Raw genomic sequence first — 13,323 nt, forward strand, 5'->3', positions numbered from 1 at the left:
AATAAATAAATAAATAAAAACAAGTAAATACTGAGGGAATAAACAAGATACAAGACACAAAAGTTAAATGTTTGACAAAATTCTACAGTCTGAGAGTCTTTCACAGTGAGTTCAGGATCATTGAAGGTTCTCGACCTCTTGTGAAAGGCACTTTGGTGACCTCTACTTGCGGTTTTAGCTCATCTGTGTCGAGCGAGGACACATTCAGAGGCGAGTCAGACGAGGTAAGAAGCTCCTGGGCCGGAACACTTTGTTCTGCGAGATGCACAAACTGTGGATTAAACATGTAGCAACGTGCACACACCAGCCTCACTCTTTCCCCCTGCGTGTTGACATCACTGGTCCACTACAGCTCCGCCTCCGCACACTGATGCTGATCCCCCCCCACCCCCCACCCCCCACCCCACCTCCTGCATCAGCACCATCTCTGAGAGAGAGAGAGAGAGAGAGAGAGAGAGAGAGACTACCCAGCCCCAGCAGAGCGTACGGGCGTCAGACGGCCGCCAGATCATCCCGGTTACGCACCGTGTTCAGAGGCCTCGTCGACGGCTTTTGCAGCGCCAGAAGACCCAGCTGAAGGAGAAGTCACCCCCGCCGGGCACACGGCCACAGCCACCGTCAGTGATGGAGAGCCTGCTGGATAATCCAATGAAAGCCGTTCTTTACCTGAAGGAGCTCACCACCATCGTCCAGAACCAGCAGAGCCTGATCCAGACGCAGCGCCAGCGCATCGACGAGCTCGAGCGAAAGGTGGAGGACCTGATTGGGGAGAACCGACAGCTGCGGGACCCCCACCAGTACGTCCAGCAGCCCGCTCCGCCGCCGCCGCACACCCACCACCACCACCCGCACCACCACCACCACCCGACTCACCGCAGCGCCAGTCCCCAGGCGCCGGCCCACCTCCATCAGCACCCGGGGAGCAACAAAGCCGCGGCTCACCTCGGCCAGCAGGCGCAGCAGCAGCAGCATCAGGCGCAGCAGCAGCAGCAGCAGCAGCAGCCTCCTCCACCTCAGCAGCAGCATCAGCATCAGCAGCAGCAGATCCCCGGTCTATCGGCCCAGCCTCAGCAGCAGCACCACCACCAGACCCCTCCTGCACCGTCCTCCCACCACCCGCAGCAGCTGCAGCTCGTCCCCACCTCGCCGCAGTCGCCCAAAGCGAGCCAAGCGAGCCCGGACTCCGCCGAGGAGGACAAGAGGAGCCCCTGCTGCAAGTCTCTGGTCCCGCAGACTCCCACCGCGCTGTGCCGCTCGGTGGGGCTGGCCAGGAAAGCGGAGTAAGTAGCTCCGAAAAAAACAATCTCCACCTTAACAGGAAAATCATGAATCAGAATCAAACAGTTGTTCCTCCAGCGCGTAATTTCTCGATAAAAATGCTGGAAAAAAAGTGCTCAGTTTGTTTCCCCCCTCACCTGCCACCGGCTCCATCTTCCACAGAGTTGCGTTCACTGACCCTAATAAGATGCATATTTTCGCTGTGTACTTTTACTTCAGTCTAATTATAGCAAATGTGTTTGGATAGAAAACAATGTGACACCCTCAGGGTGGTGGTGGGGGGGGCTGTCAGATGTGATGCCATAACCTGCTGCCACCCGAGCTGAAAAAACATTTTTCTAATTATAAAACACCACAGTCCAGGTTTAAAGCGGCTCGGTGTAAACGGTATGCACCATGATCCGCATTTGTTTAACTCCACATCCTCCTGACAAGCCGGGGCTTAATTTTCTGACAGGTGATTCAAGCTCCTCCTGTATTTTCACATTATTCACTGGGTTGTTGCCCGGTTAAATCAATGACATGTTTAATGGATATTGATTTCCGGGGAGGATGGTTGTGGGTGGGGGTGGGGCGGGGGTGCCAGGTTTTCAGCATTGGTGGTTTGTTAATTCTGCGCCAAGGTAGACCGTCTAAACGCTGGGGATGAAGTGTGTTTGTGGGAACAGAGGCCTCAGTTAAACGATGCACTCGATAAAAGAGTTTTCTTTTTCTTTAAAGGCTGAGGAAGCGTTTCCACAGGCGCCAGGAGAGCGTGGTGACATTTTTAGACACGCTTTTCTTCCAGAACTAAGCAAAACACCCAACTCCTAAAGGCGCCTCACCGACTTGTCAGCACTTTCCTATGAAAATAAACACCTACGATCGAAAGGGTTCGACTGCAGAGAACTGTAACAGCTTGTCCCCTCATTAAGGCACATGCTGAAAGACGTTCCACCGAGAGGAACGTATCTTAATTAAAGCACAGACAGAGAGGTATTATGAGTACAAACACACTCTTAAAGCCTTTGACAGAGTCACTAATGAGCCCTGATACGTTTGAGTCGACCTTCTGGGGAAGAAGTTGTGAGTCGGTGGTGTTAAACAGGTGGAGTTAGAACCATTAAAATTCTGTTTTTTTGTTGTTTTTTTTTACGCAAAAAGACGTAGCACTGAGATGATTCTTGGACTGAAGGATTGAAAGTATGTAATCTGAAACTATTTTCTAAAAAAGAGCCACTTGTTGAGCAGAAACATCAGACATTCCCAAGTTCTATTTTTGTAATTTTGCTTATTTTCTATATGTGACACTGACAAACATTTTTGGGGTTCAGGGCTGCTGGATGGACACAACAAGCTAACTGAAGACAGGAACTTGGATTATAGCAGCATTTTTTAGGCCAAACGATGAATCCATTACTTGATAAAGTAATCGATGCCGTTGGCAGTATAGAGTGTATACGGGTAGACAGGAGATCCACGTATATCTGCGAGACACATTTTCTGAAGATTAAACTTCTAAAAAGGTTTAAAAATATCCTTAGTGACCCTCCTTACTGAATTTAATCAACATTAACTTTTAAAATTGACTACAGTCGTGTTTTATTGTCTTCAGAGTAGATATAATGGCTTTTTTTGTCTGTTTTTTTTACACCGATTGAAAGAAAAAGACCCTTAACTGTCAAAGCGAAACCATCTCTACATTGATCTGAACAAACAGATTTGAAATACTAGGTACGGGAATATTCATCAGAAGTCCAACATCATATTCTTGATCTCGAGATTGCTGTTCTGCGGCCATTTGTGTGAAGCTTTGACTTTGGCTGGAAGAAACGAAACTCTTTCCAGGGGGTTGCGGCGTCCTTGCAGACTGCATCAGGTTGTTCCCCACGATTGCATTCTGCTGCGCTCATTTACACACAAAGAACCTGCCGCACACAAGCATCCACGGCATCAGTTTCAAAAACCTCTAGCTACATCCCGCTTTGATTCAACGGCGTAGAACGATGTAAACAAGAAATCTACTTCTTGTCTGCGCCGTCCCGAGCTCTGACTCCTCGTTCCCTCGCCAGGACCTTATCAAGGTCACAAGAATTTGCCTCAGCCGGAGCTGCACACATGCAAACGATGACAATCACACACACACACACACGACGCAGCGCACTGAGCCCCATCTGTTCCACTCGGCTGCATCTGCATTGTGTTTGTTAATGGCACCATAAATCAATCTGGATTAAGACATAATTCCTAAAGAGCACAGGTCAGGAAATCGTATACGTGGAAGCCTGACTGTTTGGATGGAGATGCACACGCAAAATACCCAGAAAGATACGAGTTCCTGAGGGGGGATTCAATACGTGGGCTCATTTGTGATTTACCAACCGTGCAACGCTGACAGTTCTGCAAAGTGATGAGAGAGAGGAGGACAACTGGAGGGAGAGCACACACTGTACACCATGTTATCCTTGATGTAAAATCAGTGGTACATGAAAGGCAAGAGACGTAAAGATGCATTGTAATTGATCGTGGTCGGACAAGGTGGTGTAGCGCTGCGCTGTCAGAAAAGCGATGCGTTTTCATTAGCGGGTGGATGACGGGGAAGTGTCCGAAACGTACTAATGAGGGTTATGTGCTTGTGTGTCTGCACGTGTCTGTTACTGAACCAGTCTTCAAGAGTTAGCGACCGTATGCTCCAGCTATTATGCTACTAATTGATGCAGGATCACAATTGGTCACTATTGAAGGAATGTTTGACATTTTGGAAAAAAGCTAGCATTTTTAACTTTTTTTTTTACAAGCTTTACACTTAAATGAGAGGACCAATGCCACTCTGATGTCTGTGTTACAGTAAATAGGAAGCTACAGCTAGCAGCCGGCCAACTTAGCTAAATCCTGATAGAAACCAAGAAAGAAGAACTCCCAGGGTTAACTATGACGTATGTGTCACAGTAAAGGATACAAGTACATTTGTTTTTGTATCAAACAAGTTTAATAGCTAGCTTTACAGGTAGATTTTGTTACCTGTGGACAGAGCTAATCTAGATGTTTCTCCATTTCCAGCTAAGCTAACCTGGCTGCTAGCGGTTGGCCTTCCTTCATACTTACCTCACATGAAATTGTTATTGATCTCCTCTTCCAACTCTCAGCAACAAAGCAATATTTCCCAAATGGTTTCTTCAAACTGAGGTAATGTGTTCATACCTCGGACAACCTGAAGAAATGGCCTCAAGTAGTAGAAATAATCTATGTTAGCTTAGCGTTTGCTGAGTGATGCAGCACTTAGACCTCTAATTTGATACCGACATACCCTGTCCTTTTGATAAAATGTGCCTGGCTTCATTTCTATGGAAGCAACGAGAAGAGAACTTTTCAGATTGGTCAGCCTTTCCCTTTCTTTATAACAGAATTAGCTTAACACGCTACAGCCTGTTATCCAAGGCCACCTCTTCAGGTCATCCCTCCATCATTTGATAGTGACGGGCAGAGGTATAATCCTGTCTGTTATCCCGTTCAAGGTTTGACAGACTGTGTTTCCGCATCATTTATTTCCCCTAAAATCTCTTTAAGAAAAGGGATGACAGGCCTGTAGCACACTGCTAGCTCTCGCAAGGAAATGTCACGTCCATAATCCGTGCAGGAATAATAACATGGATAGGTTCTTGTGTTTTATTGGTGAAGTGAGCAAAACAAGGCCGCAAGTAAACAATTAATCTCCTTATTACTGGGATGTACTGGATTTCCAACATAACCGTCATTCCCCCGGCTCATCTATGTATTTACATGATTGAAAGGAGGCAGAGAATCCATTTGCGGAGCTTTTAAATGAAAAATTAAATGCTCGCTCGCTCGCTCTTCTCACATCACGCATTCCTCGTCTCTTCCAGTGGCACAATTTGAAGAATGCAAATTGAGGCTGCCTTCAGCGTTTTCGAAACAGTGAATTGTAGTTTGGAAAAAGAAAAAAAAGTTGCTTCTCTGGTACACGAGCTCAAACTTCTCAGACGGGAGAGAGTGTGTTGCAGTTGTGTTGCTCAATCTGAGGAGGATTCTTCAGGGGAGGGGAGGGGGGCTCGTGTGATGAGAGGGAAGCCTTCAGCGATCCCGTCTACTCGTCTTTTCTTCCTCCACTCTCTGTCAAACACGCCTCCCACTCTCAGCACCCATTGTTCGGATTCTCATTTTGTCCCGATCGTTGGCGCTAAATGATACCTTTGTACCCCCCCCCCCCCCCCCCCCCCCCCCCCACCTCATTATTGCCTCCCTCTCCTTGACTTACCTCATCTCTTCTCTCCTTCACCTAAACATGTTTCTTCTTCCTCTTCCTCTTCTTCTCCGCCGCTATCCCCTCCTTCCCCCGTAATCAGCAGCCAATGCTGCAGTAGCCGACTGCAGTCTCTATCGGTACTTCTTTTCCCCCCGTCAGGCTCTCCCACCACTTAACCCACCTCCAACATCCACCCCTATCCTTTGGTTCTCTGGGCTACAAAGTAGTGTGTTAAAACAAGGAGGTGCTCAGACGGGAGTTGAGCAGAGTGACAACTGGACTGGGCGAGGTGGTGGTGGTGGTGGTGAGCATGGAGGGCTCGTGCATGTCAAACCTATTGCCCGAGGTGGAACTCCCAGGGTTCTCATGTAGCTCCAGGTGGTTCTCTGCTGCCTCCCACACACTCCCACCACGGATGTATTAAGCTCTCGCTCTTACACACAAACCTCCCAACATGCCACATGCCACCTGGCAGCGTGTTGTTTCCGCATTTGGCCGTGACTCTCCCCTGCGCCCGCCGTGCCCTGGTTTCCATCCCGTTCATGGCCTCGAGTCAGCCGAAAGCGCCGCAGACCGCGTGCCATCTCATATGCCACCTCCCCCCTGTCTCTTTCAGGGACAAACTGGGCCGTACAGATAGAGAAGGGGAGTTCAGCACACACAGGAGCTCTCACACATACATATATTACGGAGCGATCCCGCTGAGCGCCTGCTGTCTCTCCTTGTTCTCGTGCTCTTAGATCAAGGAGCCACGAGCGTTCGCCCGCACAGGCTCAACCAGCTAAGCTAACCCCTCGGTGCCACTCAAGCCTTATTCTCCAGGTGATACATCCTCATCCTGAAGTCAAACTATCTTTTATCTCAGTATATATCTTGGGGCATTTACAACACATATTTAAACCTTTAACCCGAATGATAGCTAACACACAACAGTGTGCTGTGTCAACCGTGTGCGAAAGACAAGTTCGCATTTTACAGCTTATGATCCCTTGTGATAGTGTCTGGCCTTCACAAAGAGTCAACTTTGGTTTGTTTAACCATGACAGCCATCGTTACTAACCTTACCCTGTTAGTATTTTTAACAATTTAAATCATGTTTCTCTATCCTAACCAACAGGTTGGCAAAACTTGACCAGGTATTAAAACCAAAACTAGCTTATTTTGTTGTTGGACATCCTGACAACTTATATTTACTGCTAGTTGAATGTACACAAAGTTATTGACTTTAATTCTTGCTAGCATAAGGTTAGCTTTAAGCTGTTGACTTTAATTCTTGCTAGCATAACGTTAGCTTTAAGGCTACTGGCTGAGCCAAATGGTTCAGTGAGTTAATGGACTAGTTCATCACTAGCTGGAAAGTAGTCGAGGGCCAGAAAACCAAAAAATTAGCTGAAAGATGCTAAAACACACACACAAAAAATGCAGAAATGCATGAGAATTTCACTAGAAAACCCAGCCATAACTATAGTTTCAAGGCCACTGATATTTTACGTGTCAAACAAGGCTTTACATGTGGTGGAGCATGTTTCAGAGGCAGGTACCTTTTAAAAACAGTGGCATGAAAACAGAAACAGTCAGTGTATTTCTGTACCACTAATGGTTTCCTGTCACTGCAGCCTGAATGAAAAGTGTCACCACTGCCTCTCTGCATGTTTGTCTCTGAAAACAGTCGGGTGGATTTAGAGAGGAGAATGAGAACGGGTGGATGATGATTGCAAGGAGTTAAAATGGACATATCAGTTCCCACTATATTCTCCTGCTCTCTCTCTGACCTCCTTTCATTCCCTTCCTGCCACCATTACTGGAGAGCTGGAACCTCCTCCCCGCTCCTCACTTCGCTTCCCCTCCCCTCGGTCTGAATGGGAGTCACGTCTGCTCAGTTATGACAGGGTGGCTCGGCTCGGCTGCTGCTGGAATCCAAATCATGAATATCACATTTGGTGCGTAGTGCTTTTAAATTGCTTCATTTCTCGGAGGACGTAGCTGCCGGGTGATTCCTGACTCCCTCGTAGAATATTAGCCGTTTTCATGCACAAGCTGAGCAAAGACAGTCCCAGTTGTCGGTAATCCAGCTGTGTGTGTTCATGTGTGTGTGCATGTGTGTGTGTGTTCAGGATTGTGTTTGCTCTTAAAAGGACAAGAGAGGCACTGTTGTAGGGGGATATATGGGATTGTTTTCTGTCTTTTTTCATTTATGTGGTGGGTTTATGGTAATCAAGGACATAACTTGCTCAGCTCTGGGTTTCTGTGCACCTCTAAGGCGTTGGTGTGATCCAGTTTAGTCACCATGCAACCATCATTGGGAACACAGTATCAATAAATGAGTTTGAATGGCACAGTTTGTTTGCAAATGGTTTAAACTTCCAGTAACCCGAGTGTGTATTTTGAAGGACTTTGGCCAGAAGCACAGGAAGACAATTTAGGAGTATGCCCACAGAAATGATAAAAGGTGCAATATGTATTGAGCAGATGTTGTCATACTCAAAACAAATAGGGGTCACCAGAGTAACGGCCTTCTGCTGCCAACTACAGCTGCTGTTAGCTAGTTAGCTTGGTTAGCCATGCAGCTAGTGGTCACTTCCCTGTCTCTCTCACTTCTAACTTTAGAAGTCTTACGTAAGCGAACCACTGGCCTCTGGAACAAGGCAGAACAGAGTCCTACCCAAGACTATCTCTTAATCGAAAGTCACAAGTGATGTCTTAGCATTATATTCTGAGCAGATCCTTGACCTACATCCTTATTTTATTAGATTTTACAGTCTTCATGCATAAATAGAAAGACAACAACAAAATCGTTTTTCTGTGGAGTGTCACTTCCAGCCAGCAGCTCATGATTTATGGTGTCTTTTGGCTGCCTTGCTCAAAACCAGACGGGAAAGATTATGGAGAACATGGCAAAAAGGTAAATACTGTCGGGACAAACACAGTATGATGGACAGGCTAAATAATTAGACAGATTAAAGAATAGGACAGGGACAGAATAATTTAATGCTGATTAGCCCTGCAGGGCCGAAGAGTCCAACTGTTGCCCCACTTTCCTCATAACTTGGCTAAAATGCAAAGCAGTTTCTTTTCCGCGTCCTCTGCCTCTTTGATGCCCGCCCAATCAAAGTGACGAAGTTTGGCCCGACCGTGATTTCTTTCCTTTCAAACATGGCTCCCGATTGGCAGTCCTCCGTCACTTAGGCAGCGTGCCCGTCCTCGCTGAGAGACAGACGAGTCATCCTCGCCCTCGACACTTCCAGATGCCTTTGGATGACATCATCTTTTATATGTAAATACTGCGCTCCCACATTACGGCTGTGTGTTCAATCTGAATATGTTTTTTTTTTTTTTTTTTTTGTTGCTGTTAGTCATTTCACGCTATCTGCCTGGTGAGTCGCCTCCTTCATGGTTGGAGGTAAATTATTCACACATCGGATTGATGCATTTCGATTCTTCCTCATGCAAATGAACAGTGCGCCTAATGAGCAATCAAGAGTGAGCGCGCGCGTGTGTGTGTATGTATGACATTAGTATGCAGTCACCATACTTCAGAGTTGGGGCTGCAAATGGGAGAGACATCAGCGTTGTCATCTGGCATCACTCAATCTGACGGCGTAATATAAGCAGACAATTTGATTCGAACTAATCAAAACTCTTTGCAGATCATAGCTTTATCATTATTATCAAGAAGCCGGCCACTTTATCGGCTGCTCGCCAGCAATATGGTTTAATAACGGCACAGCTTTTCATTGTGGAAGGAAGAAAACGGTGGCAGCATGTGGAGGTGATAAGCGTAGCACTTGATAATACACCCTCATATCACACTCTCCTCGTGGATCTGAAATGTATCGCAGCCAGTTTAATATCTCAACAAATAATGTGCTATTAGCTGGCAGTTAGCAGACGCTAACGTATGTTGTGTTGCAATCAAACAAATGTGTTGACCATAGACGAACACCAACAGATGTCTTAAAGCAAGGCACTATTTAAATGTGTGTTGCTCCAGTGTTTGTCCTTACAGAACGGGGGAGGATGTCTCAAGGGCAGTTGATGTGGTGGCACGACTCTCAGTGGTCTGTATAAGCTAATGACCTCTGTGGCTGAGGGAAAAGGGATCTTTGAGAGAAGGAACCATGTGCAGTTGTGGGAAAAAAAAAATGTCCACCCATCTGTCGCAGAGATTTCACCTCCTGAGAGCTTAGCCCTGAAAATCCCTCACCAGACAATCCTAATTGTTTTGGACAATGTGTACCAGTGTGCATCTGTGTGTGAGTGTGTGGTGTGTGTGCGGTCTTGTCCGACAATGGTTAAATTTTGGCCTTGTGTTAGTGGCTGCAACATTTCGAGAGAGCATTTTTCTCTGTATTCTTTGATCACTGCTGGTAATACCGATTTCCGGCATTGTGACTTCACAGATTCATAGGACTGCAGCTTAGTTGCTGGAGCTATTGTGGCGTTAGCTTCGCTTGCTGAAAGGACAGCCCGCATTACAGCTTTTTAGTAGTTTGTGCTAACTTCAATGCTTGTGTCCTAATTTTAACATTAGCTTCACAGAATGACACCACTTTGGATGCTTGAGCTAGCTTGAATGTGAGCTTTACAGATGGACAGGACACAATGTAGCTGCTTGAACTATTGTGATGAAACGTTAGCTTCAAGCCTCAAATCTGCAATTAGGCATCTTGAGTTAACTTAAATGTTAGCTTTACAGACTGACTTTAGCTGTTTGAGCCAATGTTAACTTTAGCTTTTCACAGGTAAGACAAACTACTTAACAGCCCTGAATCTGCACTTTAGCAGCTTGAGCTAACTTAAAAGTTTGTTTCTCAGACAGAGCTACAACTTAAAGGCTTGAACTAATATTAATGTTAGCTTCACAGACTGACAAAACAAACTGTATGAGCTAACTTTAACATTAGCTCCACAGACTGACAGGAAAAGGCTCCTTCACAGCATCAAATCCTGGAGGTCTAAATTCAAAATGACGACATGAAATGCTTGAAAGTTTAGCTTGGAATCAGACATATCTGTCCATCAGCTGTCCATCATTTTCATCAAACAACAGCCAAGCTACCTGCGTTTTTTATGTAGACTATAAAAAGACAACGCTATTGAACAGTGATCTATTTCCGTTTTGAAAATATATAGCTATTCATTCCTGTGTAGCAACAACAAGGTTTATGTTTTATTTACAATTTAACGTTAACATATTGCCTTTCATTGGCAATGCTGGTATGTAATGCTTTACCTGAGCATTATTGGGGTTCAGTTGTTGGGCCTTTGCTCTCTATCCAACCTAATCTCCATGTCCGCTGTTGCATTGTACACTCCAACAAACACACCCATGCACAGGCACACTCTTGCCCTTGGGAAATGTCAAGTATGGTTAACTTTACGACCCAGAGTAATGTTCAAAGCCATCCACCTCAGGCCGCGAGGCATCGGAGAGCTGATCGGAACAGGCACGGCATGTCCAATCGACTTTCCTGGTCTTTTCAGCACATCATACAAAAGCCTCGACCGAGGATCAACTGTGATTTTATTGTAGTAACAGGGGATGCATCCATTTGGCCGCTAATTTACACCCACAGCTAATAATTTATTTTCCATTCTTCCTACCTGTGGACACAACAATCCAATTACTTGTCCTTCCTTTCATACGTATATGTTGCTAAAAATACTTACTCATGCGTGCTGTCCTGTCGTCATACCATAGAGGAGGCTTTGTTACCTTGCATTAAATGTCTGGTTGAGGGCAGAATCTGCAGAATGGGTTTTTCCACATAGTAGATTGTCTTCGCATTCAGATAACCATGAAAAGCGTCTTGGCCTTGCCCTGCATTGTGGTTACATCATCCATGCCCCGTCTGTCCACCCCTACCAGGATTACATCATCAGGTGCGCAGTGCCAGGGGGAGGAGCTAATGGCTCTGGCAGTGATGTCATCAGAGATTTCAACCTGGAAAGAGGCAACATGGGCAAGACATGAACACTGAATGAGTCATGCGTGTGGGAAGCAAAGTAAAGAAGTTACTGTATGTGGATGATGTGGTGAAAATAAGCCTCCTTATGTTTCCTGTCATGACGGATCCCCCATCGTCCGCCCACATCGTCTTCCTTGTTCTTTAACTTGTCACGCACAATTTTTCCAGAGCCCATCACAGGCGCTCAGGTTTCCGTCTCCTTTAAACGGGCAAATGAAAAATAGTGTAACTCAGAATGTAAAAGCTGCTGTCGCTGATCTGGTTGATGGGATTCTCCTCATCAGTCCGAGCCCCGGCTGATGTATGACAACCCTGTCAGTTTGATAGCTGTCAAGCGTCAGCGTGAAGCGTGGAAAATATCTGTTAAAACTTGACCCACTGCCAAGTCTTCGGCAGATGGCCCCCGCGGCAGCACAGCGTAGCGTGATGCTCGATATAAGCTGATAAAACCGCTCGATAGTGGAGGCACCAGCTGGAAATCAGATGAAAACAGTAGGAAAAACTTCTGCTTTCATGGGAAAATGCATGACTAGATTTTTTTTTCTTCTGAAATTCATCCATTTCTGGTGTTCTCTTCAACACATTTCCATCTCGTAAAAATGTCTGTAAGACTAACGCACAAGAGCTTAACATATATACTGCATCCTCGTCTTGTCTGATAAATTCTGCCACCAAGTCCCTGGTGGGCTCGACAGTGTCGAGTTAAAGACCTCCAGCCATTCAGAGATTCACAAACTTAACTTTTGCACCATTCCTCCCTGTAGTAAAATTTTAGTGGCTCTATATTTCACCTCCGGTCAAAGGCAGAATCATAATCAGCACACATTGTGGAAGTTGGCATCAGCATTTCCACCAATTTAGAGACAGAAATTGTCTCTGTGCGGCATTCTTGCATTTTTTATGTTTAACTCTTCGGTTCTATTTTTTTGGGACAAAAGACCATCGCCACAGTCATAATTCTGCAATCACTTGCTTAAAGAACAACATATTCACACAAAGTTGTCCAGCAGAGATGAATCAGGCTCAGTGGCAGTCTTGGACTCCACCCCCCCGCCCCCCCCGGTCTTCTCTGCTTGTTTTCCTCCTTCGTCAAAGAAAATTCTCTTTTAAGTCGTACTGACAGAGAGATCAACGGTTGGGACTCGAGTCGAAGAAGAGCGTAAAAATGTTGAGCCTAGAAAGAACTTCCTTTGATTTCCAGGAGATGATGATCAAAACTTGACATTTACGTTTGATATTTGAGATATTTCAGTGTCTCCACAGAACTCGTATCACTGCTCAGAATATTAAAAAAATCAACGGCACGCTGTTGATAGTTCAGTTGCCACCAGCTTAAATGTGATAGCCGTGGCTGTGATGCCCAAAAAGGTGTTCAGACAGACGTGACACAGCAGTCAAACGGTTTCATATGTGCCATCGGGCGCCGCGGGGGAATCAACCAGGCCACCAAGAGACGAGGAAAGTGTAAATACAGCTCGAATGTTGCAGCTTTCTTCACACTGCCACCGTCAGGAGTTTTTAAAAAAACATTTATTTAAAGGATTGAATACAAGGACAAAATGTTTTTCCTTCCTCTATTGTTTGCTTCCCTCTTGGGGAAAAAGTGGTCTTTGCTCTCTCGTCCATCTCCAGCTCTCTCGGTTTCGCTTGCAGAAGGCAAGCTAAGCCGCTTGGGATGGCCCGTGCTGACGTAGACCTTTCAAGGAAGCTTTTTTTAATTCACCATGCGTGTGTGTGTGTGTGAGGAACTGATACAGGCTTTCAGGACCGAATTCTTAGGTGTGTGTGGCTGCAATGCTCACATACACAGTCACATCCGACGCATCATTTTAA

At 45.8% G+C, this 13,323-nt stretch overlaps 1 protein-coding gene across 2 annotated transcripts in view; it reads left to right on the plus strand.

Annotated features, from left to right (window-relative positions):
- The first annotated feature begins 504 nt into the window (after nucleotides 1-504).
- The window catches only part of iqsec3a (IQ motif and Sec7 domain ArfGEF 3a), a 104,358-nt gene continuing 91,539 nt past the window's right edge, over nucleotides 505-13,323 (plus strand). For both annotated transcript variants that reach the window (XM_037122223.1, XM_037122224.1), the window contains exon 1: nucleotides 505-1,280. In XM_037122223.1, coding sequence (XP_036978118.1) covers nucleotides 625-1,280 — 656 coding nt within the window. In that variant the 5' untranslated portion in view covers nucleotides 505-624. The remainder of the gene's footprint in view (nucleotides 1,281-13,323) is intronic.

Source organism: Acanthopagrus latus, chromosome 14, assembly GCF_904848185.1.
Source record: "Acanthopagrus latus isolate v.2019 chromosome 14, fAcaLat1.1, whole genome shotgun sequence".
Classification (NCBI taxonomy): domain Eukaryota; kingdom Metazoa; phylum Chordata; class Actinopteri; order Spariformes; family Sparidae; genus Acanthopagrus; species Acanthopagrus latus.